General features: G+C 40.4%; 1 protein-coding gene, 1 non-coding gene and 1 pseudogene across 6 annotated transcripts in view; all 3 read left to right on the plus strand.

The window, feature by feature from the left end:
* Nucleotides 1-14,553, plus strand: part of USP32 (ubiquitin specific peptidase 32) — a 241,596-nt gene that overhangs the window by 150,382 nt on the left and 76,661 nt on the right. For all 5 annotated transcript variants that reach the window (XR_004269707.1, XR_004269708.1, XM_032280742.1 and 2 more), the window contains one exon: nt 7,296-7,398. Coding sequence is in view for 3 of the 5 variants with exons in the window: in XM_032280742.1 (XP_032136633.1) it covers nt 7,296-7,398 (103 nt within the window). In the remaining 2 variants the exon portion in view is untranslated. The remainder of the gene's footprint in view (nt 1-7,295; nt 7,399-14,553) is intronic.
* LOC116553337 lies at nt 2,580-3,405 on the plus strand (annotated as a pseudogene).
* On the plus strand, nt 11,910-12,040 carry LOC116553570. Its single transcript, XR_004269812.1, has one exon.

Consider the following 14,553-nt stretch of genomic DNA (forward strand, 5'->3'; position numbering starts at 1 on the left):
AAAAAAAAAAAAAAAAAAAAAAAAAAAAAAAAAAAAAAAAAGTTGAGAAAATTCAGTAGAGAAAGGACTGACTTTTAAAAAAAAAATGGTGCAGGATAAGCTGAGCACAGTGGTGTACATGGCCAGTAGTTGCGGCTGCTCAGTAGGCTGAGACAGGAGGATCACTTAAGCCAGGAGTTCATGGCTTTAGTGTGAGTATGCAGTGATCGCACCTGTGAATAGCCACTGCATACCAGCCTGGACAACATAGCAAGACCCTCTCTCTTTGAAAAACAAAACAAGGTACAGGAGAAATTGGATATCCATATGCAAACAGATTATTTTAGAACCCCCTACCTCACACTATGCTTGAAAATGTACTCAGAATGGATTCTGTAGGCCATGTGCAGTGTTGCATGCCTGTAATCCAGCACTTTGGGAGGACCAGGCAAGTGGGTCATCTGAGATCAAGAGTTTGTAGAACATCTTTTTGATTTGGGGTTAGAAGATTGCATAGATATAACAACAAAAGCACAATTTATAAATGGGGGAAAAAGCATAAGACTTAGAAAATATTAAAGACTTTTGAGATTCAAGAAGGAGCATTGAGAAAATAAAAGCCACAGCCTCACAGCCCTAGAGAGAATATTTGTAAATTATATATCTGATAAAGAACTTGTGTCCAGAATATATAAAGGACTGTTAGAACACAGTAAGACATCAAAAAAATCTAATTTAAAATGTGCAAAAGAGTTGAATGGACTCTTACTGTACATATATGAATCGCTAATGTAAGTACATGACAAAATATTCTGCTTCCCCAGAGAAGGCAAATTAAAAGCACAATGAGAGGAGTGACTCAGTGAAAATTGTGCAGTGAGTAGCTCTAAGACCCTGTCTCTCCACAGAAACATTGAAACATAAAGAACAAACTGTCAATTTCAACTTTATCAGAACTCTGAAGAGTCAAAGATTTATAGCAACTAAGCAAATGTTGATTTTAAAAAAAAAAAGCCAACTGTAAAAAATTATTTAAAAGCCTGTATATATATTTGTCCTTGCCTGGTTTAGTGGCAGCCTTGAAGATGGCCGCCCACCTGGTCCCCGGTTTCAGAGAGAGCACAACACACCTTATTTATAAAGAGTTGTGTTTGTCAGGCTGGGCACAGAGGCTCACGCCTGTAATCCCAACACTTTGAGAGGCCAAGATGGGTGGATTAGTTGAGGTCAAAAGTTCGAGACCAGCCTGGCCAACATGATAAAACCCCGTCTCTCCTAAAAATGCAAAAAATTAGCCAGCTGTGGTGGCGCATGCCTGTAGTCCCAGCTACTCAGGAGGCTGAGGCAGGAGAATCACTTGAACCCAAGAGGTGGAGGTTGTAGTGAGCTGAGGTTGCGCCACTGCACTTCAGCCTGGGCAACAGAGCAAGACTCCATTTCAAAAGCAAAACAAAATAAAGCAAAAAGGAAAAAAAAAAGTTGTGTTTGTCCAAACAGTCTGGGGCTACCAGAAAAGCTACTGCAAGATGCTAAGCTATGTTATACTTAACTCAGAATTTACCCAGGATGGAAAAGCAGGGGCATTCCTCAAAAGTCCTGTAAGGCAAATGAGCCAGTCACCTGCAGTCACCTGGGGTAAAAGATTATAGTTGAGGCATATAATAGAATGCTGAAAGTCTTGGGGGTAGGGGGAACTTGAGAGTTTCCTTGGGAAATTAGGGTACTCAAAAGCACACTGCACACTAGGTAATTTAGAAAGCATTGCACATGCCAACAACAAGATGCACACTCAGAAGAGACCTTATAAGACCTCTAAATGTTCACCTCTGGCTGACTTCTAGACTAAGAGTATATAGGTAGTGAAGGTTAAGGCATAGTGTAAACCATTGTAGGAATGCCCTAGCACAGAGCCATTCTGCAAAGACAGAAGTGTTTTTTGTCTTTCTCTCTTTCTCTTTTTCTTTCTTTCTCTTTTTCTCTTTCACTTTTTCTCTCTCCTTCCCTCCTTTTTTCTCTCTTTTTCTCTTCCTCTCTCTCCCTCCCTCTCTCCCTCTCCCCGCTTCTGCCATTCTAGGAAATAGCTGTCAAAATACTGGCTCTTCCAAACACAAGTGAAATGAAGATAGACTTTATAAAAATATTTTAGAAAAGTGACCAAACAACAACAGCTGTCAACAAAAGCAAACCCTAAAGTGGAGGGAAATATGATTTCTAAAGTTACCAGTAATGCTTACAATGTTGTTTTCAACAAAAGAATTGCAGAAACAAAGTGTGGTCCCTTCACAGAGGAAATTAATAGAAACTCTCTTTGAGGAAGCACAGACATTGGACTTAGTAGACAAACATTTAAAATCAGTTATCTTAAATATGTTCAAAGAGCTAATGGAAGTGATGGACAACAAACGAAAGGAAACCAGGAGAATTAGCCGGATGCAGTGGCTCACGCCTGTAATCCCAACACTTTGGGAGGCCAAGGCAGGCAGATCGTTGGAGACCAGCCTGGTCAACATGGTGAAACCCCTTCTCTACTGAAAAATAACATAAAATTTAGCAGGGCACAGTGGCAGGCACCTATAATCCCAGCTACTCGGAAGGCTGAGGCAGGAGAATCCCTTGAACCCGAAAGGGGGAGGTTGCAGCGATCTGAGATTGTGCCACTGCATCCCAGCCTGGGTGACAGAGCGAGACTCCATCTCAAAATAAATGAATAAATTATAAAGGAAACCAGGAAAATGATGTAGGCACACATAGAGTGTACTAATAAAGAGAAAGTATGAAAAGGAACCAAACACAGATTTTGGAGCTGAAAAGTACAATAACTGAAATGAAAAATCTATTAGAGGGGTTTTCCATCAGATTTGAGTAGGCAGAAGAATGAATCAGGGAACTTAAATGAAAGTCAGTTGAGGACATTCAGCCAGCCGTTCAGGGCGACAGACTTTCCATCCCAGAACCATGGCCCAATTTATCCATAACCTTGTGGAGAAGACCCCGGCGCTGGTGAACGCTGCTGTGACTTATTCGAAGTTAGCCACATTTTGGTGCTACACCAAGGTTGAGCTGATTCCTCCCACACCTGCTGAGATCCCTAGAGCTATTCAGAGCCTGAAAGAAATCGTCAATAGTGCTCAGACTGGTAGCTTCAAACAACTCACAGTTAAGGAAGCTGTGCTGAATAGTTTGGTCGCCACTGAGGTGTTGATGTGGTTTTATGTCGGAGAGATCATAGGCAAGCATGGCACCATTGGCTGTGATGTTTGAAGACCAATCTTTAACATCTGGTTGTATTTGATTTATTATCTGAGTGTTGTTGGACCATGTGTGATCAGACTGCTATCTGAATAAAATGTGTTTAAAAAAAAAAAAAAGTTAGTTGAAATTGCTGACTGAGATGCAGAAAGAAAACAGAATGAGGAAAAATGAATAGAACATCATGTCTGTCAACATAAGAATCTTAGGAAAGCAGAGAAAGAAAGGGGCAGAATATTTGAAGAAATAATTGTCAAAAACTTTCTAAATTTCATAAGACATGAACTACACGTTCAAAAGGCTCGCTGGACTTCAAGAAAGATAAAGTTATCCACACTGAGAAGCGTTATAATGAAACTGTATTTTACAAAGCCAAGAACAAAGAGAGAATCTTGAAAGCAAAAGAGAAGCTACTTGCCCCATACAATGGATCATCAATAAAATTAATAGCATGTTTATCATCAGAAAGCATGGAACCCAGAATTGAGTTGGATAATTTTTTTAAAGAGCTGAAAGTGGGGGAAAACTGTAACCAATAACACTATATCTAACAAAACTATTCCCTCAAAGATTATTTGAATTTTGCAATGGAATGTTAGTTGTAACACCAAAAGCATGAGCAACCAAAGAAAAAATATTGCATTTCATAAAAATATGAAAGTTTTTTGTTGTTTTGTTTTTGTTTTTTGAGACAATCTCACTCTGTCACACAGGCTGGAGTGCAGTGGCACCATCACAGCTCACTGCAGCCTCAAACTCCTGGGCTCAGATGATCCTCCCACCTCAGCTTCCTGAATAGCTGGGACCACAGATGTGCACCATCACACCCAGCTGATTTTTATTTTTTAAATTTTTTGAGATGGAGTTTCACTGTTGTTTCCCAAGCTGGAGTGCAATGGCATGATCTCGGCTCACTGCAACCTCCGCCTCCCAGGTTCAAGCAATTCTTCTGCCTCAGCCTCCTGAGTAGCTGGGATTACAGGCACCCACCACCACACCTGACTCATTTTTGTATTTTTTTAGAGACAGGGTTTCACAGCCAGGCATGGTGGCTCCCACCTGTAATCTCAGCACTTTGGGAGGCCAAGGCAGGCAGACCTCGTGAAACCCTGTCTCTACTTAAAAAAAAAAAAAAAAAATTAGCCTTGGTGGCGAGTGCCTGTAGTCCCAGCTACTCGGGAGGCTGAGACAGGAGAATTGCTTGAACCCAGGAGGCAGAGGTTGCAGTGAGCTGAGACTGTGCCACTGCACTCCAGCCTGGGCGACAAAGCAAGACTCCATCTCAAAAAAAAAAAAAAAAAAAAAGAGACAGGATTTCACAGTGTTGGTCAGGCTGGTCTTGAACTCCTGACTTCAGGTGATCCACACACCTTGGCCTCCCAAAGTGCTAGGATTACAGATGTAAGCCACTGCGCCCGGCCACACCCAGCTAATTTTTGTATTTTCTGTAGAGATGGGGTTTGCCATGTTGCCCAGGCTGCTCTTGAACTCCTGGGCTCAAGCAATTCTCCTACGTCAGCCTCTCAAAGTGCTGAGATTATAGCTATGAGCTGCTTCACCTGGCAAAACTTAAAACTTTTATACATCAAGGGATATTATTTTTAAAACTGAAAAGACAACCTATAGAGTGGGAGATAATATGTTTGAAATATACATCTGATGAGTCTACTAACTAGAATACATAGAGAACTCCTGGCCAGGCGCAGTGGCTCACGCCTATAATCCCAGCACTTTGGGAGGCCGAGGCGGGCGGATCACGAGGTCAAGAGATCAAGACCATCTTGGCCAACATGGTGAAACCCCATCTCTACTAAAAAAATAAAAAATAAATTAGCTGGGCATAGTGGCACTTGCCTGTAGACCTAGCCACTTGGGAGGCTGAGGTAGAAGCATTGCTTGAACCCGGGAGGTGGAAGTTGCAGTGAGCTGAGCTTATGCCACTGCACTGCAACCTGGGGCCTGGCAACAGAGCAAGACTCTGTCTCAAAAAACAAGAAAAAAAAAAAAAAAAAAAAAGAACTCCTACAGCTTAACAACGAAAAACACAATTCAATTTAAAAATAGACAACTAAAAATTGACTCGAATACATGTTTCTCCAGAGACATTCAGTGATCATCAAGCACATGAAAAAGATGCTCAACATAATTAGTTATTAGAGAATTGCAAGTCAAAACAATGAAATTCTACTTCTTAGTAAGATTATTAGAATTTTTAAATGGAAGGTTTTGGTGAGTGGGGAAATTAAGGACTCTCATATAGTGCTGGTAGAAATGTAAAATGGTGCGTCCATGGTGGAAAACAGTTGGCAGTTCCTTGGCAAGAATTTCCATGTACCAGCAATTCCATTTCTAGGTATATACCAAAATAATTGAAAACGGGTACTCAAATACTTGAACACAGTGTTCATAGTACCACTATTCACAATAGCCAAAAGGTGGAAACAGTCTGTACATCAGTGGATGATTGGTTAAACAAGATGTAGTATATACACACCGTGGAATTTTATTCGCCATAAAAAGGAATAAAGTACTGATACACACTACAACATGGTTGGACCTCACAAACATGCTAAGCGAAGGAAGCCAGACATAAAAGGTCATATGTTGCATTATTCCATTTACATAAAATATCCAGAATAGGCAAATCAATAGGTCCAGACAGCAGATTGGTAGTTGTTAAGGTCTGGGGGAAGTGGGTAATGGTAACTAATGGATGACTTTTTAATTGCCACATATGAAAATGTTTTGAAACTTAATAAAAGGTGGTCGCACAGCATTTTGGATGTACTAAATGCCACTGAACTGTATGATTTAAAATAATTTCATGTTATCCCCTTTTCACATCAAAAATAAATAGTTTTTGGTTGGGCACAGTGGCTTACATCTATAATCCCAACACTTTGGGAGTTCAGGACCAGCCTGGGTGACATAGTGAGACCTTGTCTCTATTTAAAAAAAAAAAAATTAGCCAGGCACAGCAGCACATACCAGTAGTCCCAGATACTTGAGAGGCTAAGGCGGGAGGATTGCTTAAGTCCAGGAGGTCAAGGCTGCAGCGAGCTGAGATTGCACCACTGCACTCCAGCCTGGGCTACAGAGCAAGATTCTGTAGGTAGGTAGGTAGGTAGGTAGGTAGGTAGGTAGGTAGGTAGGTAGGTAGGTAGGTAGATAGATAGATAAAGACCCTGTCAATAGATATAGATAGATAGGATTTTTTTTTAATCACAGTGTAACAGTGCTTCACACCCACTAGAATTGCTGATGGGAATGTTAAATGTACAGCCACTTTGAAAGTTGACTTGCCAGTTTCAAATGTTCTTTAGGTGTTGGATGGATAAACAAAATGTAATATATACATACAATGGAATACTATTCAGTAATAAAGCACAAACAACTGATATCTGCCACAATAATAGATGAACCACAAAAACATGGAAAGTCAAAGGGACCAAATTTTTAAAGGCCATGTGTTTTATCATTTTATTTATATGAATAGTTGAGAAAAGACAAATCTGTAAGAGAGAAAACATAGATTAATGGTTTCCTATTGCTGAGGGTGGTAACAGGAATTGACTAAAAATGGTACAGGGGTCTTTTTGCATTAACTGAAATGTTCTGAATGTTCTCAAACTGATTGTAGTGTTGGTTGCACACATCTGTAAAGTTACCAAATCACTGAGTTGTACACTTAAAATAGGTAAGTTTTATATTTATATAAATTATTCCTCAATAAAGCTGTTTTGAAGAACATCATTGGTTACATGAACATGCTACAAAAAGTAATTAATTAGAAACAACAGTTGTTCTTTTTCCTAGTTTTTTAAATTTTTAATTTTTTCCTAGAATCCTTTCCTGACGTAATTGTTCTTGATACTGGTCTATGACTCTTGAAATTGGTTTATCAATAGAAACAGTATTGTTTTACTAATTGAATTTTGGCAGTCTCTTGTAATTACATCTAAATGTTGCGTGGTTTTTCTTATAAAACTTCTAGTGATAATGTATGTGTGTTGCCACCTGTTTCACACAACTTTAGTTGATGTATTAAATTTCTTTTGTATGTACAGAGGATGGTTAGAACGAGAGAGCAGGTATGGTCTGCAACCAGGACACAACTGGTTTATCATCTCTATGCAGTGGTGGCAACAGTGGAAAGAATATGTCAAATACGTGAGTTAGATTTCTGTCTGTTTACATTTTTCACAGGATTTTCAACTCCATCAGACTTCATGTGACTACCAGCCAATAATAAAATGCTCTGACTTAGATAAAGATTCAAAGGGAAAGGAAATGAGTGTTTATATAATACTTGCTATGGGCTAGGCTTTGTGATTACACTTCATGTAAATTTCTTCCCTTGCAACAGCCCTATGAAAAAGATAATATTGGGCACGGGGTACCTGTATATATGACACACTTCACATCTTATTTAATTCTCGCACCACCCTTGTAAGGAGGATAATATTATACCCATTTTACCTGTGGGGAACCTGGTGCTGAAAGAAAAATAACCTGAATATTGTGATCAGGGTAGAAGGTCTGGGATCAAACCTAGGGACCGACTTTACAAGCTTATGTTCTCTCAACTACATCATTTACATTGTCCTTTATTTCATCTTTCCCATTAAAATGGAATTTTTTTCAGACTAGAAAACTGAAAAGAATAATGCCAAGAATCAGCTGCCTTTTTGGAAAGCCAGTTGATACATATACTCATTGTCATTGCCAAATGATCACTAACCAAAATTCTAATCATTTGATTCCTATTTGCCTGTATTTCTTCTGTCACTGCTTATTATCAGAATATTGGTAGTTAGATACTTTTTACATTATCTGTCTCATCATTCTTTCTCATCCTTTTCCCATTTTGCAGAGTTTATTAATGGGTTTTCACATGTAAAATATGTTAATTGGGAAGCATGGACTTTGGTGTCTCTGAAGGAATAAAAGTAGGCAAAGGACTTCCTGGACCTTGTAGGTAGATAGTGATGGTGAGTGTAGGTAGAAAATGAGAACATTGGGGTACAGCATCAGCCATTATTTTGAAATACTTTTTTGGTTTTTAAATTTGTAGTTTGGCCATAGAATGAGTGGTTGTTAATGTTTTAATGAGTATAGACTCAGAGAATAACCTAGTTTTGTCTTGTATATATTACGTTTTGTTTTCTGTAGGAACACAATAGAGGTCTTACTCTTAGCAGCGTGTCCCATACAAACAGACTGAACTGCACTGACAAGAGCATGAGCCTGGTTTGTTGTTGCCTACCATAACCCTTTTGTGCACTAAAGGAATTTGGGGAGGGTAGTAAGGGAGAGGTATACATGGGAGAATCTACCTGTTCCCTTCTCCACTCTGGGATTTGATATTATTTTCTAGCATGCATGTGTCAAGTCTAGTTAAGAATGAAGTCTGGCTATGCCTGTAATCTCAGGACTTTGAAAGGCCCAAGTAGGGGGATCACTTGAGCCCAAGAATTCAAGACCAGCCTGGGCAACATAGTGAGACTCCATCTCTACAAAAAAATGTTTTTAAAATTAATCAGGCTTGGTAATGTATGTCTGTAGTCCCAGCTACTTGGGAGGCTGAGGTGGGAGGATTGCTTGAGCCTGAGAGGTCAAGGCTGCAGTGAGCCATGATCGCACCACTAAACGAGTTTGGGTGACAGAGCAAGAGCCTGTTTCATAAAATAAATGAATAAATAAAGACTAGCTGAGAGTTATAAGAAACCAGGGAAGAGACAAGTATCGCTTTATATGAGGAGAAAGGAGGCAGAGAACTGTGGGAATTTATTCAATAAGATGGGGAAAAATGTAAATGGAGTAACAGCAGTACTTTCTAAAACTACATATTAATTAGAAAAGTGTTTTTTACTAAAAAGAGAACTATGGCAACTTATTAATAAGGTGGGAGAAAGTTGACTAATAACAATCCTCTGAACATGTCTTAATTAGAAAAGTGTTCTTTACTAAATAAAAAGTAACTTTCTTTTAAATGCAAATAACTACACACTGACAGATTTTTTTTTTTTGGAGGTGGGGAGACAGAGTTTCATTCTGTCACCAGGTGCCAGGCAGGAGTGCAGTGGCACAATCTCGGCTCACTGCAACCTCTGCCACCGGGGTTCAAGCAATTCTCCTGCCTAAGCCTCTCAAGTAGCTGGGACTACAGGTGCATACCACTATGCCCAGCTAATTTTCGTATTTTTAGTAGAGATGGGATTTCACCATGTTGGCCAGGATGGTCTCGATCTCTTGACCTTGTGATCCGCCTGCCTCAGCCACCCAAAGTGCTGGGATTACAGGCTTGAGCCACTGCGCCCAGCCACACTGACAGATTTTTTAAAAATGTTTTTAAAGTAAATTCAAATAAGCTTTTTTTTTTTTTTTTGAGACGAGTCTTGCTCTGTCACCAGGCCAGAGTGCAGTGGCATGATCTCAGCTCATTGCAACCTCCATCTCCCAGGTTCAAGTGATTCCCCTGCCTCCGCCTCCTGAGTACAGACACGTGCCACCACACCCGGCTAATTTTTTGTATTTTAGTAGAGATGGGGTTTCACCACAGCCAGGATGGTCTCGATCTCCTGACCTCGTGATCTGCCTGCCTTAGCCTCCCAAAGTGCTGGGATTACAGGTGTGAACTACCATGCCCAGCCTCGAATAACCTTTTTTAAAAAGTGACATTCTGGGCCTTGTTTCTTCCATTTGTAAAATTAGAGTAATAATTATCATCTCCCTCATGGTGTTACAAGGATTAAATGAGTTTGATGCATGTTAAGTGTTTCGTTGTTTTTGTTGTTGTTTGTTGGTTTGTTTGTTGAGACAGGATCTTCCTTTGTTGCCAAGGCTCTAGTGTAGTGGCATAATCATAGCTTGCTACAGCCTCAGGTGATTCTTCCACCTCCTGAGTAGCTGAGACTACAGGCACACACTATCATACCTGGCTAATTTTTTGATTTTTCTGTAGAGATGGGGTCTCACTATGCTTGCCAGGCTGGTCTCAAACTCCTGGGCTCAAGCAGTCCTACTGCCTTGGCCTCTCAAAGCACTAGGATTACAGGCATGAACCACTACAACCAGCTCCTTGTTAAGTATTTTAAAACAGTGTCTGGTACATAATAAGTACTAAATAGGTAGCTATTATTATGAGAAACTTGAATAAGGTAATTGTAGTGAGCTTGGACTCTTGTCCCTTCCACTTGCTTTATGACCTTGCATAAATTACTACTTCTTTCTCTTCCTCAGTTTTTACATATGAACAATGAAATTAATAGTAATACCTTTTTAATTACGGATGTGAGAATTAAATGAGTTAATTCACTTAGCTCAGTGCCTGGCAGACAGAAACTCTATATAAGATTAAAGGTAATAATGGTGGTAGTAGTAGCAGTAGTTAAAGTAGTAGCAGTAGTTTTAGTATTAGCAGCAGTGGTAATTAATTCATGATTTAAATTTCTCCTTTCAGGCCGGGTGTGGTGGCTCATGCCTATTATCCCAGCACTTTGGGGGAGGCCAAGGCAGGCAGATCACTTGAGGCTGGGAGTTCAACACCAATCTGACCAACATGGAGAAACCCTGTCTCTACTAAAAATACAAAAATTAGACGGGTGTGGTGGTACATGCCTGTAATCCTAGCTACTCAGGAGGCTGAGGCGCAAGAATAGCTTGAACCTGGGAGGCAGAGGTTGCGGTGAGCCAAGATCATACCACTGCACTCCAGCCTGGTGACAGAACAAGACTCTGTCTCAAAAAAAAAAAAAATAGAAAAGAAACTTCAAATTTCTCTTTCCAGTCCATGTGGCAGCTTTGACAAATGCCTTGTTTAAAAAAATTTAAAAATTAGGGTAGGTGCAGTGGCTCACATCTATAATCCCAGCTCTTTGGGAGGCTGAGGCAGGCAGATCACTTGAGACCTGCAATTCCAGAGCAGCCTGGCCAACATCCTGAAGCCCCGTCTATACTAAAAATACAAAAATTAGTCGGGTGTGGTGGCGCGCACCTGCAGTTCCAGCTACTTGGGAGGCTGAGGCAGGAGAATTGCTTAAACCCGGGGAGGTGGAGGTTGCAGTGAGTCAAGATCGTGCCACTGCACTGCAGCCTAGATGACAGAGCAAGACTCCCATCTCACAAAAGAAAAAAAAAGAAAATTAGTGTTGACATGTCAGATAATTTGATCTTACTTGGAACTTCATTTGCCTACCTAATATAGTACTTAGCTTTAGTGTTTTCTCTTCATAAAAAGACATATTTACTTATATGAATTACTAATTGTGAGGGCAGTATGTTTCAAATACTGGCACGACTAAATGGAAAGATCAGAGACCAAGGGATCAGGAAAAATGAGCCATCCTTTCTTAGAAGTGGCTAACCCCACAGCTAACCCACAGATTTGCTGATTCACTGGAGCATGAATAATTTGATTTTATCTCTGCTCATGGAATCTTACCAATCTTTCCCCACTTTAATGTGTCAAGCTTCATTCTTCTTTGTGCAATCTCCTATAAAAAATTAAATGGGGAAGAATGGTGAAATCTTTTCTGTTTATCATCATTGTAGTACGTAATGTGTATCTTTATTCCTTTTTGAGAACTATGAAGGAGCAGCTATTACTATTCGTATACAGATTTTTCCTATTTAGTTATCATGTAACTTTAGAGCTAGAAAGTACTTTAAAGCACCTCTCGTGCCTCTCTCCCATGGGCTGTGGGGGTTCTATGTTCTCTTCAGCCAAGGCTGGAGGCCAAGAGCAGCCCTCGAGGATCGTAGTCAGGACTGCCACTAGTAGGGCAGCCTTGTTTTCCTGCCTCAGACATATGTAGTTGAGGGGGAAATAAAAGGAATGAAACACCTCTCTTCTCTGAATTTACAAATGAAGCCTCTGAGGTCTTTAGTTTTTATAATTCCCCAAGGCTGTATTAGACAATTATTTTATTACCTGATCTAGCACTCCAGAGCTCAGTATCCTGAGTCCTTAGTACCTAATCGGTTACTTCATGCTGCCATCTATTTTTCCAAAACCAGGATTTCAGACTACTGAAATATGAAATTCACATAATTGTTTAAGATCATTGATGCTTGTAGCATACCTGTGTACGGGGCATAAAAAGTAGTGGTTTTATCAATAGAGAAAAAGGTGAATCTTGACCCATATTTTAGAACACAAACTATTCATACAACTCACTGGGAATAATAAAATCTGAAAATGAATTATCTTAAAATATTTCATCCTTTTGTGAATTGTTGACTCAGAGAAAGTGAGGAAATTTCTCGCTACAGGCAAAACTTTACCTATTTAGAAATCTATCTTCTGAAAACCAGGATTCTAGGATAATTTCAGATAGTTCCAGACCCCTAAAGTTAATACAAACAAAACAAGATCCTTTGACTTTTAGAAAAACAAAAATTATAGACACCAGAAAAAGTTTCAACCTTGTATTTCACGTTGTTCTGCTGTGCTTTGTCCAAATAAACCTTTATGAGCTGCCTGCCATCCAGTTTCACATGGATTCTCTTGCTCACAATTTCGCTTGGGAAGACCAAGTCCTCAAGGATTGTATCATGCACAGCTGTCAGTGTACGTCTCCTGGGACGCTTTTGCTTATTTTTTTATGGCTTTTCCAAGTTGGCTTAGGCAGAATTCTCCTCTAAGCGATAAAGACAACATGCTTCCCACTGAACTTTTTGTCCAATTCACATACTAGCCAGACTTGGATTTTCTGGAAAGATTTCAGTTGAGGAATGGGAACAAAGATTATGATAGCTTTCTGACCACCACCAATTTCAATTTCCTTGGCTGCCGTAATATTCAGCTCCCCTGACCTGAGCGTTGAGGTCCAAGTTCATCTCCAGCTCCAGAAGAGCCTGGGAGATGCTGGACTTGAACTCTTCTGGCTTCTCGTCATTGGGCTTCACAATCTTGGTGCTCGAACTGAACATGGCTTTCTGCTTGGTGAGCACTGACTTAGGAAGAGACCCAAATCTCACATGAGCACGTCAAAATCCCCCCTACTGTCCTTTTTTTTTTTTCTTAGACAGAATCTTGCTGTGTTGCCAGGCTGGAGTACAAAATTCATATGTAATATAGATTCCTAGTTCATAATCATCTTTTTTTTTTTTTTTTTACTATGGTCACCATTTTTCTCATATAATGCCATATAATTAATTTATATAAATAATTTTGCCATTTCTTACTTAAAAATTTTTTTTGGCTAGTCAAGTGAAGCAGTGGTAATGGACAAGGAACAAAGAAATCTGAAACTGGTTGTGATTAATTAGTTATTTAAACATATGCTCTTTTCTTTTATTTTTCTTTTTTGAGACAGAGTCTCGCTGTGTTGCCAGGCGTGCCATCTCGGCTCACTGCAACCTCCGCCTCCTGGGTTCAAGTGATTCTCGTGCCTCCCCTCCCAAGTAGCTGGGATTACAGGCACATGCCACCATACCCAGCTAGTTTTTGTATTTTCAGTAGAGATGGGGTTTCACCAGGTTGGCCAAGATGGTCTCAACCTCCTGACCTCATGATCTACCTGCCTCGGCCTCCCAAAGTGCTGGGATTACAGGTGTGAACCACCACACCCGGCTGTTTAAACATATTTTCAAAGGAAGCTTTATATCACTACTTTAAGTAAAAAACTGTTGTCAGCTGGGCATGGTTGCTTACATTTATAATCCTAGCAATTTGGCAGGGGTCCAGGCAGGAGTATTGCTTGAGACGAGGAGTTCAAGACTAACCTGGTAGCGAGACCCTGTCTCCAAAAAAAAAAAAAAAGCTGGGCACAGTGGCTCACACTTGTAATCCCAGCACTTTGGGAGGCCAATCGAGGAGGCGGATCTCAGGTGATCCAGACCAGCTTGGCCGATATGGTGAAACCCTGTCTCTACTAAAAATACAATTATCTGGGCATGGTGGCACGTGCCTGTAATTCCAGTGACTTGGGAGGTTGAGATAGGAAAATCACTTGAACCTGGGAGGTGGAGGTTGCAGTGAGCAACTCTAGCCTGGGTGACAGAGTGAGACTCAAAAAAATAAAAATTAAAATTAAAAAGGCCAGGCGCGGTGGCTCAAGCCTGTAATCCCAGCACTTTGGGAGGCTGAGGTGGGTGGATCACGAGGTCAAGAGATCGAGACCATCCTGGTCAACATGGTGAAACCCCGTCTCTACTAAAAATACAAAAAATTAGCTGGGCATGGTGGCGCGTGCCTGTAATCCCAGCTACTCAGGAGGCTGAGGCAGGAGAATTGCCTGAACCCAGGAGGCGGAGGTTGCGGTGAGCCAAGATCGCGCCATTGCACTCCAGCCTGGGTAACATGAGTGAAACTCCGTCTCA

The sequence above is a fragment of the Sapajus apella genome, unplaced genomic scaffold (genome assembly GCF_009761245.1).
Source record: "Sapajus apella isolate SASKATOON/1434 unplaced genomic scaffold, GSC_monkey_1.0 scaffold12, whole genome shotgun sequence".
Lineage (NCBI taxonomy): Eukaryota > Metazoa > Chordata > Mammalia > Primates > Cebidae > Sapajus > Sapajus apella.